The sequence below is a fragment of the Myotis yumanensis genome, unplaced genomic scaffold (assembly GCF_028538775.1).
Source record: "Myotis yumanensis isolate MYYU_CA2020_CCGP unplaced genomic scaffold, mMyoYum1.0.hap1 SCAF_10, whole genome shotgun sequence".
Classification (NCBI taxonomy): domain Eukaryota; kingdom Metazoa; phylum Chordata; class Mammalia; order Chiroptera; family Vespertilionidae; genus Myotis; species Myotis yumanensis.
The window spans coordinates 10,784,450-10,804,886 of record NW_027223761.1 but is presented as its reverse complement, the minus strand read 5'-3'; the positions used below and the strand labels follow the sequence as shown (position 1 = coordinate 10,804,886).

Below are 20,437 nucleotides of genomic sequence, written 5' to 3'. Positions count from 1 at the left end.
ACCACAAGACAAATTCCTTCCCTGGCTGCTCTGGTCATTCTTCTTTGACAACCTTGGCTTTGATTTTCACGTCACTCATGCGTACACACACACACACATATCTTGTTAATCTCTGGTCCCCTGCAGTTACTTCTGTTCTGCGTTATTGAGCTTTTCAAATAACTGATTTCTCCTGTTGCTTCTCTGAACTCCCTAAACAGCACAAGCAATCGGCTTATCAGCTACCATTCCTGACATAGTTTCAGCCCCGGTGGCCTCTCCAACCTACCACTCTTGAGTGGTGAAGCCCCGCACACGAGACCGGAGGGTGCTAGGAGAAGACCTCAGTGCAACCCAAAGGAAAACTCATTTGCAAAACCAACTCATAAGCGGCTGCCCTGCTTAAAATTCCATTGAATCTTGAGTTTCCAGAGAGTCCTCTAGGCCTAATGGGTCCTCTAAACTTTCCTGCGAGTTTATGGTAAACCCGGAGTTTTTTAAGGCATTATGAGCATTCATAAACTTCTGGAGGTACTTGGAGGTATACAGCCAGTGATGTTTCAAGACATCTTCCATTTCATAGCACTTCGACTGCCTGGCATTCATTTTCCGGAAGCGCCTGAACAGTTTGTTGCCAGACTCATTGCCCTCACTTGCCCAGGCCCCGATGGAGCCATCCCTCTCAATAATTTCAGGGACGTGTGCCAGGGTTTTGTGAAAATAATTGGTGATCTTGCCCTCATATCTATACTTGAACTTGGTCGAGAGGAGCTCAGCAAAACGCTGGGAATTGAAACTATACTGGCAGAGGGATTCTGGGCACTCTTTAGCCGGGCATGACGATCGCCACACAGGTTTCATCTTCAGATAAAGGTCCATCAGCTCCCTCAGAGCTTCGTGTCTCTCCTCGGAGGGGATTAACTCACAAACGGCCTCAACAGTCTCTTTGGTCATGAGCTTCCTGGCAAAGTTGCCATTCATCCTCATGATGGGTTTGAGGTTCATCTTCTTCCGGAGATGCTTGTCCAGCGTGGCCTGCCACCTTTTCCTCTCCTCCTTGGAGGCGTTGGGATTCCTATACACCTCCCCGATCTCTAGCTGGAAGATCTTGTAGAACTCGGCCGCATTGCCAATGTCACAGTGGAGTGCATCTATGGAAGGGACTGTCTCGATGAAGGGCTTGGCCGAGACCCCTTTCACCCGATCCCGGAGTTCTTCCACAGACTCGTGGTAGGGGTTGGATCGCCAGACCTCATAGCGCTCCAGGTTTTCGGCATGGCTTCTGGTGATGGAGTGGAAGACAAGATTTTGAGAAGCCTCCAGGCGGGTGGCATCACAAAGGGTACAGATGTAGACGGAGCCAGAAGCCTCCAGGCCTTCCACTTCGCGGACAAGTTTCTCATCATATCCGGTGCCCCTGAAGATGAACTTGAAAGTCCGGAGGATGCCTCCCATCTCCAACATTAATTCGCTGCTCTTCATGGCCTCCCTCTCGGCAATGAGAGGGCTCAGGATGGCCGTCAGGGTCTCGTGGTCAGACTCATCTGCCAGCATAAGGCACAAGGGCTTGCAACACAGTTCAGAGTTAGGCTTGGCTTCCTCAAACACCTTCACATCCTGTGAGCCATGGGCTACGGTAATCTTCATGACTGTGAAGGAGAACCGAACCGCCTTTTCGGGGACCGCTGGCCCGCTCCCATGCTTCTCGCTCACATCTCCCATTCCATCACAAGACTCCTTCACCACCACGGTGAAGGGGCCATTCAGGTAGTCGTCGAGGTCTTGGGCTTTCATGCCTTCCAAGATGTCTTCTTCCATGTCCATCAGAGCAGACACCAACGCTGAATCATAGCGAAACCGCTTTGCAATGGTGTCCACGGGGTAATCATCCACAGAGGAAGACAGTCCAGACAGCCCATCAATAATGCCCACGTCGGTGCTGGAAGACACGTTCTTCAGAGGTGGCTGCCACTCAAAGGGGTGGTAGCCCGGCAGAAGGACCTTCTCAGCGTTGCGAAGGGCGTGCAAAGGCTGAAAAATCTGCCTCCCCGTGATGGCTTTCACTGTCCTGTACATCTTGTGGTACTGACTACAGCTGAGGAAGGTGTTGATGCGGATGGCCAAGCAAACAGCTGGCTGCAGGCCAGAGCCACGTCCCTGCATGATGGCCTCCAGCTCATCGGCTTGTCTGTGCTCATTTCTAGCCCTCAGCGCCAGCAGGAACAAGGTCAGGCACACGGACTTGACATCTCCGCCTTCTTCTTTGTCAGCAAAGGCCTTGACTTGTAGCTTGAGCTCCCTGAGACGGTGCTTCTGAGCCCTCCGGGTCAGGGACAGGAGATGCTGGCGGGGCCGGCCTCCTTTATTAATATGCACAAAAGTCTCTTTGGAGTCCTTGTGGCTTGCTACATGGTGATTATATTTTTCCAAGCTGACCTCCTCATTGCACTCTTGTGCTGGACATTTCACCATCAGGGAATTCAAGATGCTCAGAAAGGACTTGACTGGACTCTCCAGGTCAGTTGGGAAGCAGGGGTATCTGCAAGAGGGACAATAGCTGCCCATGACTTTGAGGCATCTGAGAATGCAGATCCTGCAAAATACGTGCTTACAGTTGGTCTCCACGGGGTCGGCCAGAATGTGTTCACAAATCTGGCAGGAAATAGATTTCACAAAGTGGGCCGGGAAGTCCACTGCAAGGAGCTTGGTACTAAGATGTATCTTACTGCAGTTGGCGATCTGCTTCATCACTTCCTTGCTACTGGTCCTTGCCTGGGCTCTCTTCTTGCGCTGACGTGCTTGTCTTGCTCGGTCAAGCACCGTTTTGAGTTTTTTGCTGAGCTGCACGTTTGGCTCACGACCCTTCCTCTTGAGTCCCCGACGGGGAGTGTGGCAGATGTCACAGGATGGTGTGTGGGGGTGCCACTCCATGGTTGCATTTCTCGGGAAGTAGGCCTCGCATGGGGCGCTGCTGAACTTCCTGTACATGACGCTCCAGCAGTTATGGCAGAACTCAGTGGGGTGGATGGAGTCAACATCTGCCTTCACATCGATCCGGAAAACCTTGGCAATGAGGTCTGGCCAGGAAGTGGCTCTCTTTTCCTTCTTTCGTAAAAGGACTTGGGTTTTACCATCCACGGGCCCGTGGACTGGATATCTCCTACTGGGTTCACCACTCTTAAAAGAATTCCCACAGATGCGGCAGAGATGCCGAAGGTTGGCTTGGTGGATGGCTTTGTCTCTTGCCTTCCCATCGTCACGGAATTTCCTCAAAAACTTAGGGTGAGGCTTCAATGCTGGTTGCGTCAAGGCCGGCTTCTCACCACCAGCCTTGTCCAGGGCTGCAGGAGACTGCTCTAGAGGGAGTTTCCCCTCAGAGGACTCTTTCTTTTCCGTGTGAGCTTCTTCTGGTGCCTTTTCTAAGGATCTCACCCTGAACAGCTTAAATTTCCACTCGGAAAATTTAATATGTGGGTGCTGGATTTCATCTGGGGCCGAACTGAGTCCCAGAGTGGGTGGCAAAGAGACAGCCATGCTGGCTGAGGTGCCTGGGAACAATGAAAACAAATCAGGTTAGGAAAAAAATGTCCATATCCCATGGATGTATCTTGTCAGGCATACAAATTAATACATTCAAATATTCACTCATTAATTCATTCAAAAAGTGACTTATTAAGCCTCCTACTTTAGATATCCTACTTTATCCTACTTTAGATGCTGATCATACAGCAGAGCACAGAGTCCTCCCCTGTTCTGACACTGCTTCTGGTATCCATACAGTGTACCAAAGTGCACGCACCACCCATGGTTCGTCATATTTACACATGTACCATCATATTTGCTTCCCACCCAAATCGTAGGTTCTTTGAGGACAGAATCTTTGAATGATTCATCTCTGTCTCCCCAAGTTTTCTAGTATATCTTAGTGCTCAATAGTTATTTGCTGAATACATGCAAGGAAAAACTGGCTACTAAAACCAGAGAAAAGTCATATTTTTCACATTGCATTAGCCTCATTGCACTCGCTGGACAATATATTTCCAGCTTTTTAAAGCAGACTCCCAAGAGGTTGGTAGTTTATTTCTTCCAAATGGGTCATAAAGGGATGATAAAGCTACTAAACCAAAGAAAGTAATTACTCACTACTTGAAGGATGAAGTGAATTTTGAGGTTTATGAATGCAAACTAATAAGAAGAATCATGGATAGTAATTTTGCTTACAGTTTTAATTAGTGAACACTGCTGCAAATTATAAGGCTGTGTCTATATTCGAACCAAAAACCATATTATTCTCCAAACCTGCAATAAACCACAGTGGGCACATACCAAGATTCCACAGGACTTTTAAGATGAAAAATTCAAGTCGTTCCAGATATAACCATAAGCAACTTTGAGGTGTTTATTGGGCTGCCATCCTGAAAGTCATTACTGGGCAATGGTCATTAGCTCTATAGCTTGTAGCAAGAGGTAGGAGTAATATTTATCTTCTGGTAATAACAAAAACAAAAAACATTGGCCATTTCATATGCCAGGAAAGCCTACAAATCTGGGTTGTGGTGCAGACATCAATAGTGCTGTAGGAAAAAAGTCTGAAAATGCCATTTGGATCCTTTCTAGACCCAATCAGCCCAATACTCGCAAAATTCTTTAGTGCCGCTAATTGGAAAAACAGCAATCTTTCTCTCCCAGATTTGCCTGGGTGAATACTCTCAACCCATCAATTATATCAGGCAACACTTCTCCCACTCAATTAATTAACTAACCAAAGTGATGTGGTCATGGAAGCTACTCCTCAGGTGAACACACTTTGGCCACGGGTGGCATGGGAGAGGGGAGCGCAAGGGTTAATCCTGACTGCAGCCAACAAAGTTTCTTTTTAGGTCATCCTTTAAACTATGGAAGTTCATCTCATCTTGCAAGCATTATGCATCAGAGATTGATTTTTACATAAAAGCTAAATGCCAATTTCCAAGACTTGGTTAAAGGGAAAATCCTGTTAAATTGTTCCATATGCAGAATTGTGTGAGAACTAAACAAATTCCAAACTATTTCCAAGGTCTCGTTAACCTCAAAAATATTTCAGCAGCAACCCAACAAATACCTCAAATTGGTTTATGCTTCATCGATGTTCCTAAATTCTATCCTGAGTCAGGTCACCCTGTCCTGTTGGTTTGACCACATTCCCACGTGCCTTTTCATTCCTTTAGCCTTTCCCTTCCCAGTCTTTGTTGAATGCACTCGTTGTCTGGAATTCCAAGATAATAATGACCCTCTCTGGAGCTAATCACAGTTGAGTTAGTCAAGCACCAGGCATGTTGGAAGGGTCTCTGGAACTATCTTCCCTCCCTCCCTGCTCCTCTGCTGACTCCCACTGGCCTGTCAAGATATACCAGAGTCTACCAAAATACGTTTATCTAAATACCCCCATAGAAAGAGTGCCATCAACAAGCAGCTATCAGTGCTTGACGTCCAAAGCAAATGTATTTATTAGGTTGTTTTTCAACTCAACTTCTAAAAGTTTATTCAAACTAGAAGCAAGAAGGTGGGGGGAGGGGAGCTGTTATTCTTGTTTTTAGGAAATATTCACCAAAATGCTAATAGTAGTGGTCTGTGGAAGCTATAGATATTTTGGTTTTTTTTATCCTCACCTATGATTTTTTACTTTTCCTAAAATTACCATGTATTACTTTTAAAAGAAGATAGAACTTTTAAGAGCTAATGAGATATTTTTATCTATATAATTAGCAAAGATTAAAAATATTGATATTACTCAGCTTTAATTAAGGCATGGGGAAATGAAAACATCTTCATACATTTTAGGGAGGCACGTACATTGGTGCAATATCTCCAGCGGAAAACTTAGCAATGCCTATAAAAAGCTTAAATACGTATTGTCTTTGGTGCAATATATCTGCTTTTAGAAAGTTATGCTATAGAAACATTCTCACGTGTTATTCTTGTGGAAATAAACATTCCACGGGTTATTCCCACATACGTGGAGATAGAAAGAAAGATTTGTTTTTAAAAGTTGTTACTTTAAAAATAGGAAACAGTACAAATAATCACCAATAGATCATTATTAAACTACGGTCCAGTATAGAATGGAATACAAGACAGAAATTTAACATTTCTATAGGTATTGATGTATACGTGCAATTTCAATATGCATCAACATTACAGCAAGATGCCCACATGACAATTAGAGAACAGAGCAACAATAGCATATAGCAATAGCATATAGCTCCTTTATGCAAATTTGTTCATGTTTGAGTGTACCTGAAAATACAGAGATTCTAAAGGACATGCACTAAAGTCTTAACCTTGTCCACTCCTTAGAAAATAGAATTGGTGCTGGTAAGAAGGTCTCTTCATTTTCTATTTTATTCATTTTATATCATTTGAATTTTTCACAACGAACATTATTTTTAAAATTTTTGTCATCAATTCAATTTAGGGGAAAATGTTTTAAAGACTAGATTTACATGTATAACCATAGTCACTTTTTCATATTTCTTTCTAAATTTGCCCGTAGGGAAGTTTCAGACCTGGCTAAATCTAAAATCTGACCACCATCCTTAGTTTATCTTTCTTTTCTGGGAAGCATGTAGAGAGGGGACTAAAATATAAACCGGTAGACAGCATGAAATTAGAAAAGAGTTCTCTTGTAGTCATATTTTTTTCATACTGGGGAATCTTGCAAATGCTTGATCTCCTCGCTTCTAACAAAAGGTCTCTGCGGTAGACCAGCATCAGATTCTAAAAAGGCACAGAGACATCTGTACACACCCGTCTTGTGTGGCTTGGACGGGGCAGAGCTGTCACTGGTGGTGACCACTATCATTACTTCCTTCAGGAGGTTGGGCCACCGCAGCAGCAGCCGCCCCCACCTTAGCCCAGCTTTCCACCCTACACACATGTACATCCTAGTACTTGGTCCTCAGTTTCCCCTCTTAACCTATTCAACTTGGTCTACACACAATTTCTAAGTGACTAATGTATGACCCCCTCATTGCGGCATCTGTTCCACTCATTCATGCATTCACTCCATACATACTATTGTCTACAATTTGCCCGGCACCATCAGCCAAAAGCTGGCAGCACCTAAAGCCTTTTTCTAAGTCTCAGGCAGCAACAAATTAACCCCAAGTTTCCTCCAGGCAACGCATTGCTTGAACCACTTCAGAAAGAGAAGTGTATTGTTATAAGCCCTGGTCAGGAATCCTGGCTCAAGGCCATAATGTGAAAGCAGGGTTTCTACAGTGGTCTCAAAATTATTAGGTATCACAATCCTTAGGGAGCTTGTGTTTAAAAAAGAAACACACACACACACACACACACACACACACACACACACACACATCATCAGCTCCCAGAGAGTCAGATTCCATTTACAAGGGATGGAGTCCAGAAATTGTATTGTTTAACACACATTCTAGTGATCCTGCTGTGAGTGGCCCACAGGTCACCCTTTGAAAAATACTGGTCTCCTCCTTAGTCCAATCTGATTCAAACACATCCCGGCAATGCTTGGCAATAGCTGGGAAAGTACACATTTCCTCCCACCCTGCAATTTGTTTGCTCCTGATCATCTTTCCTGCCTGGACTAGCACAGTATTTCCCCACCCCCACCCTCGAGACTCACATCTTTCCTTCTGCTGCTTTGTTGACGCATTCATTCAAGAAGCACACCTTAAACCCTTCCTCTGCCTGCAACATTCATTTAAAGTCACTCAGATAGTCTGAATCTTCTCTATGAATCTTCTGTGTCTTCCTAAACTTGGTATCTTGTTCCTTTCTATTGTCATACACTGGAGAGCTAAATCAAATTGATGTCAGCATCCCTCTCCCTCCCTTCATCCCCTGCAAGGAAAAGAAAGCCCAAGTGCTTCTGATTAGAAACATAAAAAAAAAAATAAATAAATATGTAACTCAAGGCAGGAAAAGTCTGAGTGTTACCTTGCTCAGCAGGCTGCCTGGGCAAAGTGTTGGGATGTCTGCAGTTCGGTTGATATTATTGGATACCAACAAGAAAGCCAAGTGTGTTCTCCTCTCCCTCCTGGCTCTCTTGTCCCTCAGAACAGACTGCTGCATTATTTATCAGCTTCCACTGCCCTTCCCAGCCTCCCCCACCACGGAGGGCTAACCACAATAATGGCAGCCAATCACAGCCCAGGAGCCCCCAGCTCCAGCTGGCACCTGGCTCTTCAGGAAGTTTTGTTGGGGGACTGAGTGTAGAACCCTGCATTGGTGGCGGGAGTGGGGGGGGTCGGGGGGGACGGGGCGGGGAGTGGGAGGGTTGCAGCATTGCCATAGCTGCTAGTTCACTCCCCTGTTTGGCTGGAGATGATCTTGTCAATATAAGCTCTGGCTTCTGCCAAGATTCTATAGCTCTGTGCCTCTGTTTCCACATCTGCAAGATGGAAATACTAAGAGTATATACTTCAAAGAGTCAGTGAGGTTATATAGGGAGAGTTAATAGTGAAGTGCTTAGGACAGTGTCTGCCCTTGGTAGATACCCATCAAATATTAACTATACAATAATTTTTTATTATGATTTTGAAATGGTCTCCAAACCATCCCAGAATTGCTCCTACCTGGTCAATTCTCAGTCCAGGGATGTTGGATTCCTTGTAACAACACTAACTTTAAACACTAATAGAGTTTTGAAGTCAACAAACTTTGATGTCTCAATTTCTTCATCTAACCTAAGATTGATAACATTAGCTCCTAATTATTGAGAGCAATAAGTGAGTGCTTATTGCTTCTACGTGCTTGAATATCATTTGCCACAACAATCCTACACATTTGATGTTCTTATCTCTAAAGAGAAGCAACAGAAGTCTAGAGCAATGAACAGCATGCCCGTGGTCACATAGCCACTACATAGTGAAGGTGGGGTAGGCTTCCAAAGCCTGTGTTCTTTTTCTTTTAGTATGTTTTTATTGATTTTAGAGAGAGGGAGAGAAACATCCATGATGAGTGAGAACCATCTATCAGCTGCCTCTTGCATGCCTCCCCACTGGGGATTGAGCCCACAACCGGGGCATGTGCCCTGATGGGAACTGAACCTACGACCTCTTGGTGCATAGGTCGAAACCCAACCACTGAGCCACACCAGCTGGGCAAAAAGTCTGCATTCTTCAGCACGCCACTCTATTGTAAATGGAGAATATTGAAGGCCACTTGTAGCAATGGTGTGAGGATGACTGAAAAGTGAACATCAGTATACCTAGTGCAATCTGTATTTCAAATCCCCTTTATAATTCTCAGACCAGCTTTATCCCCAAAGTACCACTGTGTTCAGCTAAGATGTGAGGGATGGCCTTGTTCTCACTGGTTCCTCAGCAGGAACTGTCGAAGAGGCAGGTGCAAGGATCTCTCCATGCTCTTCAGCCCTTATTAGATGTTCCTCTTATATCCCCACGAGTTTGCACTTGGGCCTATCCAGCCACACAACAGTCCTGAGGACACAGTGTCTGCTCAGTAAGTAAACTCAAGACAGGGCAGAAGCCATTGCAATAATATTGAGAGGGAGGGGAACTGGCCTGTGACCTCTAGGAGCTTTGGTGTTTTTATGCCCAAGGGGATAGAACCTTCACCTGAGGTTCACATGACATTGTGAGGCTGGGCAGGTGGGAACAGAGTATTTCCTGACTGACAGTGCACATGTTCAAGTCAGCAGGAAGCAGGGCCTCCAGGATGTGCCTTGATGTCCTCTTTGAACAATGGGGTCAAGTACAGAGGAGTCACAGGTGGCTGACATGAGAGAAGATGCCCTTTGTGTCCATCCTCCATGCTCCAGAACCCTCCATCTCCACTGAACTCACAGAAAGAGAAGGAAAGGGCCAGATTTTCTAGCTTTACTTCAAAGGAAACAGGGAAAATAAAATCTTAAATAATTGGGGAAAAGTAGCAGGTGCCAGCTTCCAAGGATCAGGCTTAGTCCATAGACTGCCTTAGAAGTTTAGTGACACCAGGGTGACCAGCCGACCCAATGTGCCCAGGGCCTTCCTGGATTTAACCCTGAAAGTCCAAGGCAAATTGGGTCAGCTGGTCACCATTTAGCTCCAAACCAGAATTAAGAAAGTTCTGAGCTCAAAAATTCATAAAGGAGATCTTTTTCAATTTTTCTTGGGGAAGTCAGTGTTCAAAGAGACCCAACAAAGAACATTATTCAGTCCATGGGGCACAGGGCATGAGGGTCAGACCAGATAATGGGAGAGCGTTCTCTTTTTTTTAATCATATTTAACCATTGATTTTTGTATTGTTTCATGTTTATCAGTCATGTATTGCTTTTATAAATAGAAAAAAACACAAGATTTATAAATAAACACAAGTGTTGATAATGAATTTAAAAGAAGACAAAAATGTTGAGTGCCTAAGAAGAGAAACTCTTCTCATTGTTTTGTTTCATAAGAGTCTGGATTTGTATGTGTCAGATTCTTCAAGGGCAGGATTTCCAATATTTTCTTGTTCTCCATTACACCTGGGGGCTCTTTCTCCAATTCATGTTGAAACCCTGTTGTTATCACCTATCCTCAGCTGTGAAATGGGTCCTCCACTGGATCACCAAGAAAAACAACTCGAGTGAGGGGCCCTTCTCCCTTTGCCTGGCCACTAAAATGCCACCCACCTGTTCTTGTTTGGAATCTTTTCCACACAACAAATTCCACCTGAAGCAAACTTTGACTTCCATCATGAAACAGCAAAGTCAGAGCTACCTGAGATTCTACGTTGTTCCAAGCAAATTAAAAATAAAAACACTGTTGACAGATCTCGGCCAATTTAGCAAGTGGAAAAGGGCAAACTAGAGTTTGAAAGACTCAATGCCAGATTCCAGCCTCCAGCGCAGCCCTCCCGCTGAGTGATTAGCTGTGGTTAATCCTAGAAGTGCCAGCAGGCCCTACACGGGCTCCCACTGGGCGCCTACACCCCACTGTTCCTCCTGGCACCCACTTCTCCATCCAGACCCCAATCCCTCCTTAGCAAGCTGCCCACACACACTCCCCCTGGCTCCCTGTAGGCCCTCCAAAGAGACCTTTTCAAATTCAATTTCTTCCCAGACAGCCAGCTCTGGTTGCTGATATCAATCAAGATCTACTCCCGCAGCTGTGGTCTGAGTGTGTGAACACAGCATTTTGTGCTCTTATCATAATCCAGCAGATGCTGCTTACTGACATTATGATTACAGATATAAGCATGTATCTATATATGCCCAGCTAGCAAAACTCTTGTCTTCTAACATCAAATTGAATGCTAGGGCTTATTGCAGCGGTTCTCAACCTGTGGGTCGCGACCCCTTTGGCGGTCGAACGACCCTTTCACAGGGGTCGCCTAAGACCATCCTGCATATCAGATATTTACATTACGATTCATAACAGTAGCAACATTACAGTTATGAAGTAGCAACGAAAATGATGTTATGATTGGGTCACACCATGAGGAACTGTATTTAAAGGGCCAAAAGGTTGAGAACCACTGGCTTAGAGGTTCTCTGACCCAATGGAAGCATTTTCTAGGTGAGAAACAGTCTCCCCAGCGGACAAAGCGCCCTGTTCATTGTCACGGGAGGGAGTTAGTTGCAGAAAGAGCATTACGAACCCGGCCTTCTGGGTCCCAGGACCATCCCTCTCTCCATGCCACCTTGTTTGTTTCTTCAGCCAGGGAAGGAACTGGAGCTGGCAGTGCAGCAGAACCAGAACAGCTCATTGCTAGATGAGCGCCTTCGGTGATCCCCAAACTTGCCCTGGTCCTGATGGTGAGAGCCAGCGTCCCCACACGCTCATTTCTCCCTCGCTTCCCCAGTCTTGCAATTGCTTTCTAATTAACTCCACGTTGATTATCCCTGTTAGTACATTTCCTAATGTATTATTAATTGCCCTAGACGTCAGCTGCAGCTCATTCCCCACAAATTCGGGAGTGCCGCAGCGGACTTTCTGAGGTTGGCGAGGCTGTTTTCTAAACAGCTAGTGCCATCATGTGGGCAAAAGGGTCTATTATCACTGAGCTATCGGGAAAAGTCTCCAAAATTAACTGAAACTGTGAACTGGCTTGGAAGGAATCATATGTTTGGTTTTCTTCTCTCCTCTCCTTATCCCAACTGCTATCTTCCCTCCCTACCCCTCCACTATTTCCTGCCTCTTGGAAATCCCCCATAATCCCTATTGATTAAGAAACAGCCCCCAAAGCTTAGGCAGTCATAGGCCCCACAGCTAACTAACCCCAGAAACAACAGAAATTTAGTTTCCTGCAGTTCAAGACCCAGGGTTGGTTTCCAATGAGTCCTTTTCCTTGACTTGCAGATGCTGCCTTCTCACTGCGTCCTCACTTGGCCTTTTTTTTTTTTAATTGACTTTTATTGTTCAAAGTATTACAGATATCCCCTTTGTTTTGTTGTTGTTGTTTTTCCCATTGATCCCGTCCTCCCTGCACCCGCCCCTCCCAAGCCTTTGCCACACTATTGTCTGTGTCCATGGACTGAGCATATATGCATATAAATTCCCTGGTTAATCTCTCCCCCCACCCCCTGCCCCACATACACACCCCACCCCACCTTCCCTCTGTATATCATCAGCCTGTTCATGGTTCTATATCTGTGGACCTGTTTTGTTCATCAGTTTATCTTCTTCTTTATGTGTGTGACCTCCTAGGGTCTCTTTCTCTTCTTACAAGGACTGTAACAAGGATACTATGCATTTATATGGAATAATCTTCAAGAGTTACTGTTAGGAAAAAAGCAGGAGGAAAGTGGGGTACAGAACAATGCTCAGGCTCACAAAGATAAAAAGTGAGGAAAATATGCATGTAAATACCTATTTAGCTTATATATGCATCTATTGTTTCTGGAAAGACACACAAGAATCTAGTGACACCGGTTTCCTTCAGGAAGGGGAACTCCTGGACAGAAACATCCAGCTGCCTCTAGTACCTTTTGATTTGGAAGGTTCTATGGCAGAATTCGTTCCTTCTTCTTCCTGCCTCCGGAGCTGCATCCCTGCCTTCCATTGGAGTGGCTCTGTTACTCCAACCTCAGTAACACACTGCCTTCTCTGCTCACTGTGCCAAACATCCCTCTGCTTCCCTCCTATACGGACCCTTGTGGTCCCATTTAGGACCCATTTGGATAATCAGCCCATCTCAAAAGCCTTAATTTAATCGCATGTGCAAAATCTTCTCGCGGAAGATAGCATTTAGAGCTTGCAAGGATTAAAACCTGGCATCTCTGAGGGCCATTATTTATTTAGCCTATTGTATCTACCTTTAAAAAGTTGCCAAAGGAGGCCTACCGGTTCACTAATTGTGGCAAATGAGTCATATCAATGTCATAGAGGAAACTAGGCGAGAGATAGAGGAGTGTCTGCACTACCATCTCAATGTTTCCCATGCCTCTTAATGCCTCAGAGACCACACTTCCATGGACATCATGTCCTTTCTCCTCGCACTGTCCTTCTCTTTGCCTTCTGGTGACCAGTGGGAGGGTGGCTGGTCAGAGACCTCTGTGTGTGTCAGGCCTTGCCATTGGAAAGGTCCATGCAGACGCCCAACTCTGACCACTTCTGGGGCAGCCTCTCCTTCTTCTCGGACATCTATTGGTCATAACAGAGGCCACTAGTCAATTAGCCCGACTACTCCAAGTCAACCTCTCAGTGAAACATTGCAAAGGGGAGCTCAGTTTATTTGTAGAAGCAAAAGGGGGAGGCATCTTATCCAGTACCTCTGTCATTTCACTCTGTATCGGCTGCATTGTGTTTTATCCAAATATCACCTGTGCTATCACTTGTTTAATATTTGTCTTTAAAGGAAGTCGCCCTGCTTACTTAAGGTAGGAAGGTTAGAGAGCATCAAAATCTACCAGCCCCAAACAGATATTCTCCCTTTCCCCTAATCAAAAGGATTGATAAAATTTGGAAAAGCCATTCAGTGTTAATGTGCACCCAATGTTAATGTGTCCCCGTCTAAAATCCTCTCGTGTGCTATACCTACCTACAATATTCCATGTACCACAATGAGACTTTGTAAAACGTCAGCGTGTGATGTCTAAGAAACCTTCCAACTCTAAAATGCTGCCACTTGTGTGCACTGCCAATCACTCCATACCTGTCGCTGATTGGCTGGCTGCAGAAAGTCAATTCAGGAACATGCCCAGTGGGTGGCGGGATTGAGAGGAGCAAGCACTGCAGATGCACTTTCTTAATATAGCCCCTTTGTTTACAGCTCTTGTGGCCTCACCTGCTGTTTGTCTGCATCTTCCTCTGGTCCCAGAGGAAAACAACAGGCGAGCATATCACTTCATGCGGAAAACAGCCTGGGGCTCCAAAATATTACCGTTTGGTGGGAGATGGCCCATCCCCCTGCCTTCACTCCTCAGGACTCTCAACTCACCGTCTACACCTAGGAAACATAAGGGATGGAGAAGATCCCTGGGCCTTGGGTCCAATTTGAGGTTCTAATCAATCAACCAACACTCCCACGTTTTTAAAAGCATGCGTATTGTGCTAGACAGGGATCGCATCATTTAACCTGCTCTTGCCAGCTTCCGGTTAACTGGGTAGATGATATGAAAGCTGTTGCTATTCATGGATGGAAGATAGGACATAACTGCTAAATTACATGCTAAAACTCAGGAGAAATGTAAAGTTTCAAAGGAGACAAAGGGAAGGCCAGTGTGTAATGGAAAATGAAGATGCTATACTTACATAAAACTACCCATATTAATCTTAGTATATGTTAAACCCAGCTTGTTACTCTAACCTGATTTTTCTCTCAAAACTAGAACTTAACATGGGAGGGAGAGGGGAGAGAGAGAAAGAAAACATCAATGTGAGAGAGATACATTGATTGGTTACCTCCCCACAGGACCTGACCGGGGACAGAGATTGAACATGCAACCCAGATACATGCCCTTGACCAGAATCAAACCCACCACCCTTCTTATAATTGCATGTGAATCTGCAATTATCTCAAAATTAAAATTGAATTTTTATTAATTACAAGCAATTGCAAACTTGAACTGAATCCTGGATAGAAAACCTAACCAAATTAACAGCCCTAACAGATTATTTGGGGTACAACTGGAGGAATTTAATTGGGTATATATTAGATAATATTTATTATAGAACCCCTACGTTCATTGCAGCATGATTCACAGTAACCAAGACATGGAAACAACCCAAGTGTCCTTCAATGGATGATTAGATAAAGAAGATGTGGCATGCCCTGACCGGTTTGGCTCAGTGTCGGCCTGCAAACTGAAAGGTCCCAGGTTTGATTCCGGTCAAGGGCATGTACCTGGGTTGCGGGCACATCCCCAGTGGGAGGTGTGCAAGAGGCAGTTGATCGATGTTTCTAACTCTATTCCTCTCTGTAAAAAATCAATAAAATATATTTTTTTTAAAGAAGAAGATGTGGCACGTATATACAATGGAATCCTACTCAGCCATAAGAAAAGATGAAATACTGTTAGTTGTGACAACATGGATAGATCTTGAGAGTATCATGCTGAACAAAATAAGTCATGTGGAAAAGGACAGGAACCATATGATTTCACTTACATGTGGACATAAGACAGAAAACAATGAATGGATGAACAAAACAAACAAACAAAAATTATTGACACAGACAATAGTATGGTGAATACCAGAGGAGAAGAGAAAGGCAGGGGGCAGTTAGTAAAGTGTAAAGGAGATCAAATAAATGGCGACAGGAGACTAAACTTTGGTTGATGGTCACACAATGCAATATACAGATGATGTATTATAATAATACTAGAGGCCCAGTGCACAACATTTATGCACTGGGGTGGGGGGGGGGGGTCTTCAGCCCAGCCTGCACCCTTTTGCAGTCCTGGAGCCCTGAGGGGATATCCATGGGGAGTGGGCCTAAGCCAGTAGTCAGACATCCTTAGTGCTGCTGGAGGTGGGAGAGGCTCCTGCCACTGCTGCTGCGCTCACCAGCCATCAGCCTGGCTTCTGGCTGAGCGGTGCTCCCCCTTTGGGAGCGCACTGACTACCAGGGGGCAGTTCCTGCATTGAGCATCTGCCCCCTGGTGGTCATTGCATGTCACAGTGACTTGTCATTCTGCTGTTTGTTCCATTTGCATATTAGCCTTTTATTATATAGGATAGGATTATACACTGGAAATTTATATACTCTTATTAACCAATGTCACCCTGGTAAACTTAATAAAATATTTATTGTATAAGTTAAATTTCTGAGTGTGATAATGGTGTTGCAGTTATTTCAGAGACTATATAACTGCACTTATGCTTAGTATACTGAATTTAGGGAAAATGTATAACAACATCTGCACCTAACTCTCAAGTAATTCAGAAATTTTTTAAAAAATAAAAACTTCCCAAATAATTTAGAGGGGGTAGGGAATGAGGGAGGAGAGGAGGCAGGGCGGGAGAACATGGAATATTTCTGGAAGATAAGCAAATAGGCAAGACACTCAGGAGTGGTGGGGAGGCAAACAGCCTCCATAACCAATAGTTACGAACTTTGTCCTGTAATCGGAATGGTTAATGTCTTCCTTCCCTAGCAAGCACAAGGGCTCCTTTTCCACTCTCTGAGGTAAATGCTGTCAGCTTCTTAGAAATCTTAAGTGTTCTGCTGACTAAATATTGTCATGTCACCCTTTTTCAAAAGCATCTGAGCAGGATCTCTAAACAGCCTTTTCAAGTTGGCCAGCCTATGGCTTCAAAGTCCCCTTCCCCTCCTGACTGAACATCCTGAGGACTATCTTCCCCGCTGGACTGTCAGCAAACGGCAAGGCAGTTCCTAGATTGGCTTCAGGTTGTGCTCCTGTTGTTGTGTTGTGACGTTGATGAATGCATGGGTTGTGCAGGAGTGGTCCCCAAGTGCCGTAGACCAATTCCAGCAGGTCATAATTTCAAGAGTTTCATCAAAAGGTTGATGAAACTTGGAGACTCAACAGGGTTGAGTCACACATGTAGTCACCTGTTGGGAATGGCTAAAGGCATTTCCCCAAACCTGAATAGGAAACTGATTGTGGCTGCCAGTTAAAGGGCATCTTAATCTACATGTTTTGCCTCCTACTGGCCAAACACCTGAACAGCCGTAGGCTAATTCCCCAAACTGACAATGCTTCTGTACCCTTTGAAACCTTACCCTTTGAAGTGTATTATCTCCACCTTGCCTTAGGACAAATTGTGTTAATAAAAGCAAGGGTCCTAGACAAGGATGGAGTCTTCAGTTCTTTTAGCTGAAGCTCCGCTGACCTCCAATGCCTTTCAAAATTATATCTCATCTCGGGATTCTTTATTAGTCTCTGGATTCCTATGTCATCTACGTGAAGCTCCTTTTCCAGATTCCTGAACCCTTTGTGATGCTGGGGCAAGAGCACCAACAATAAATGATGCCCGAAGTGGGACTTCCTGAACCCTGGCAGCTCCAACACCCAAGCCCCAGCAGGGAAGCATGTCCTTCACTCTCAATGTAGTTATATAAATAGCAAGGCCTGCATTTTACATTTTAAGTTGCTCATATTTTTTTTTTCCTTCACAGTGGTTGCTTCGGGAAAGTAGCACTGAGTTTCAAACATATAAGGAGAGAACTTTTTCCTTTTGTTTTTCAGCCTTCTGTAACGTGACTATTTTATGTGGTGTGTGAATTATAATTTCTTTTTTAAATTATTGGTGTGTGTTTATTTTTTTTAAATAATGCTCAACCCTAGAATTCTAGGGAGAATGAGTAAAATACACGCCGAGAAACAGATGGAAAACAAAAATGACCGTCTTTCTGGGAAGTCCTTGGTAACACAAGCCATAAATATCTACAGCCTTTGACCTACCAATTTCCATCGAAGGAATCCATCTTAAAGTGATCGTTTTAAATGGAGGGAAAAGATTCACGCACAAAAGTTCATTGACACATTATAAAAGAAAAAATAGTAAAAATAACTTTAGAGGAAGAGTTTAGTTACCATAGACATAGTCATATAAATAGGAAACTGTACATTCTTTAGCATTACTTTGAGGCATTTCAATCACATAGGAAATGCTTGACCTAAGAAATGAAATATAAACTATTTTAAGAGCAAGGGAACTAAGGTTGATGAATCATTCCAGTTTCCAATTGTGTTCCAATTTCTAATACTTTATTTCCTCTCCGGAATATGATGTTCGGCTCTTTCCAATTTAGTTTGAAGGGATTTCCTATCAGAAATCCTGCCCCTCTGATCAAGGCTAAAATGATCTCTTGCTCATAGATTTCTGGCATTGACTCTTCTATCTCTAGTTCGCTGGTAGAGAAAACAAAAACTATAAATGGCTTTTAATAGATTCTGTAAGAAGAAAACACCATCACCACCATCCTCAGAAAATCATTTTATAAATCTTCCAATGTGCATGCGTCAAATCTCCAAAGATCATTATTAACTTAACATTACTGTATGTTGTATGCCCTACAGAATCTCCTTCAGGAAAGTGGTCGAATACAAACTACCACTCAGAACAGAAATTTACTTTGTTATAAGGAAGTGGTCAATTTCGTGTTATTCATTCAAGCAATGTTCTACTTAGAAAATCTAGAAAGAAATATGTTCCATTCTGGCAAAAATTGGGATGAAAGTATGATATTTTGGGTGGATAAAATACTGAAATTGAAAATTAATTTGTTCTTAAAAATAACAATGTATTTACACCATAGGAAAAATGCAAATTTGGGCAAAGGCTTCAGAGGAACTTGGAATGTGACCTACTCTATATGATTAAAAACAAAACAAAACTCTAAAAGGTGTAATAGCATTAACACACACACACACACACACACACACACACACACACCCTTTCCATTCCTTCTTATAATGAAGCAGATTTTAATTAATTTGTCATTGTAATGAACTTCACTGTCTCATGGTTGGCTGTTCCCAATCTATAAAATAATTGTATATTCTCCCCAAAGCATTTTTATTTAGTTGTTCCAAACAAAATACATATTTTCTACAAAAACAGTGTTATACATTGAGACTAGTTTCCAAGTCTGCCCTGCAAAAGACTTCGATTCATATTGCAATGAAGAGACACAATTACTGAAAATAATACTGTTGCATCAGAGACATTATTTCAACTACATTTTGGGCAATTCAAGGAAACTAATATTATTCATTTAATTGCCTTTTGGGGAAATTACATAGTATGTAAATTAGAATCAAGAACACTGAAAATCTGTCTCCTGTTCTTCCCACCACGCTGCTCAAGCCACAGTCAGGACACTTCCTCTTGACCTGCCTCAGATTCTCCTGCTGCTCCTGTGAGTCTCCACACCGTCAACCAGTAGGAACACACACAAATGAGGCTTTTGAACTCAGAACCTTCCTAAACTATTAGCCTCTAGTTGTTCCAGAATATGCATAAGCCAGAAGTTTAAACCTACATTTTTGGTTTTGTGCTACAATGTCATGATTAAAGTTTTTTTGTTTTTGTTATTGATTTCAGAGAGGAAGGAAGAGGGAGAGAGAGATAGAAACATTAATGATGAGAGAGAATTATTGATCGGCTGCCTCCTGCTCACCCCCTACTGGGGATCAAGCCCACAACCCAGGCTGACCTGGAATGGAACCATGACCTCATCCATGACCTCATGGTTCATAGGTAGACGCTCAACCACTGAGCCACTCCGCTGGGCTAAAGTTTTCTTTGTTTGTTTTGTGTGTTTTCTTAATAAGGATCCCAATGTCCAGAAAGATTCAACATTTCCCATTCAAGAGGTCAAACATGCGAAAATCTGACTGAGCAATTTATTCGATACACAAAAATTGGAAAGAAGCAGACTCAAGCAGGGATGTTGTAATGTCACAATAATTTTCAAAAAACTAAACACAACTGCTAAACAAATATAGAATTAACATATAGAATGAACACGTCAAAGATTTTATTCCATCCATTAATTAATGAATCAGCAAGAGGATAAAGCTAGTTCAAAGGGAACTTGGAAAAATAGAGATTTTATATAGTCAGTCAAAGGAATGCTGAAATTAGTTTCCCAGCTAAATAGATATGAAACCAGTTAATATCTTCTAACGCATTAACCTCTGGGGTTTGGCTTTTTACTGGACAAAAATATCTAAGTTAATGTGTAATCTCAGTGTCTGGTCTCTAGTCAAATAGTAAATAGCAAAGTCAAACTTGGGTGAATTCTCAGTCATCTATAAATAATTATTAGGTGAACACATTAAACAATGACACTAAAGGACAGTAGTCTTCTTCCAGCTATATTTCATGTTTTGGATGATTTTTTAATAGTAATTGTTTGTAAGGTATCCAGAAAAGAATGTACAAAGAGAAGTCATAAGGGATTATATACCTTGGCTCTGTCAGTCCAAAAACTGATTTTATCTACCAGGTGTGCCTTAGAAAGTGGTCAGCAAGCAAGATATCAGAGAGCAGAGGAAGGAGTAGGGATGACCAGTGAAGTGTGTGTGTGGGGGGGGGGGGG

At 43.4% G+C, this 20,437-nt stretch overlaps 1 protein-coding gene across 1 annotated transcript; it reads right to left on the bottom strand.

The window, feature by feature from the left end:
- Positions 1 to 381: 381 nt before the first annotated feature.
- On the bottom strand, positions 382 to 3,513 carry RAG1 (recombination activating 1). Its single transcript, XM_070426481.1, has one exon. The coding sequence runs from the start codon at positions 3,511 to 3,513 to the stop codon at positions 382 to 384; it is 3,132 nt and encodes a 1,043-aa protein (XP_070282582.1).
- Positions 3,514 to 20,437: the final 16,924 nt, after the last annotated feature.

Coding starts and splice junctions, on each gene's coding strand:
- RAG1 (XM_070426481.1), bottom strand. CDS start 3,513: ATGGCTGTCTCTTTGCCACCCACTCTGGGACTCAGTTCGGCCCCAGAT.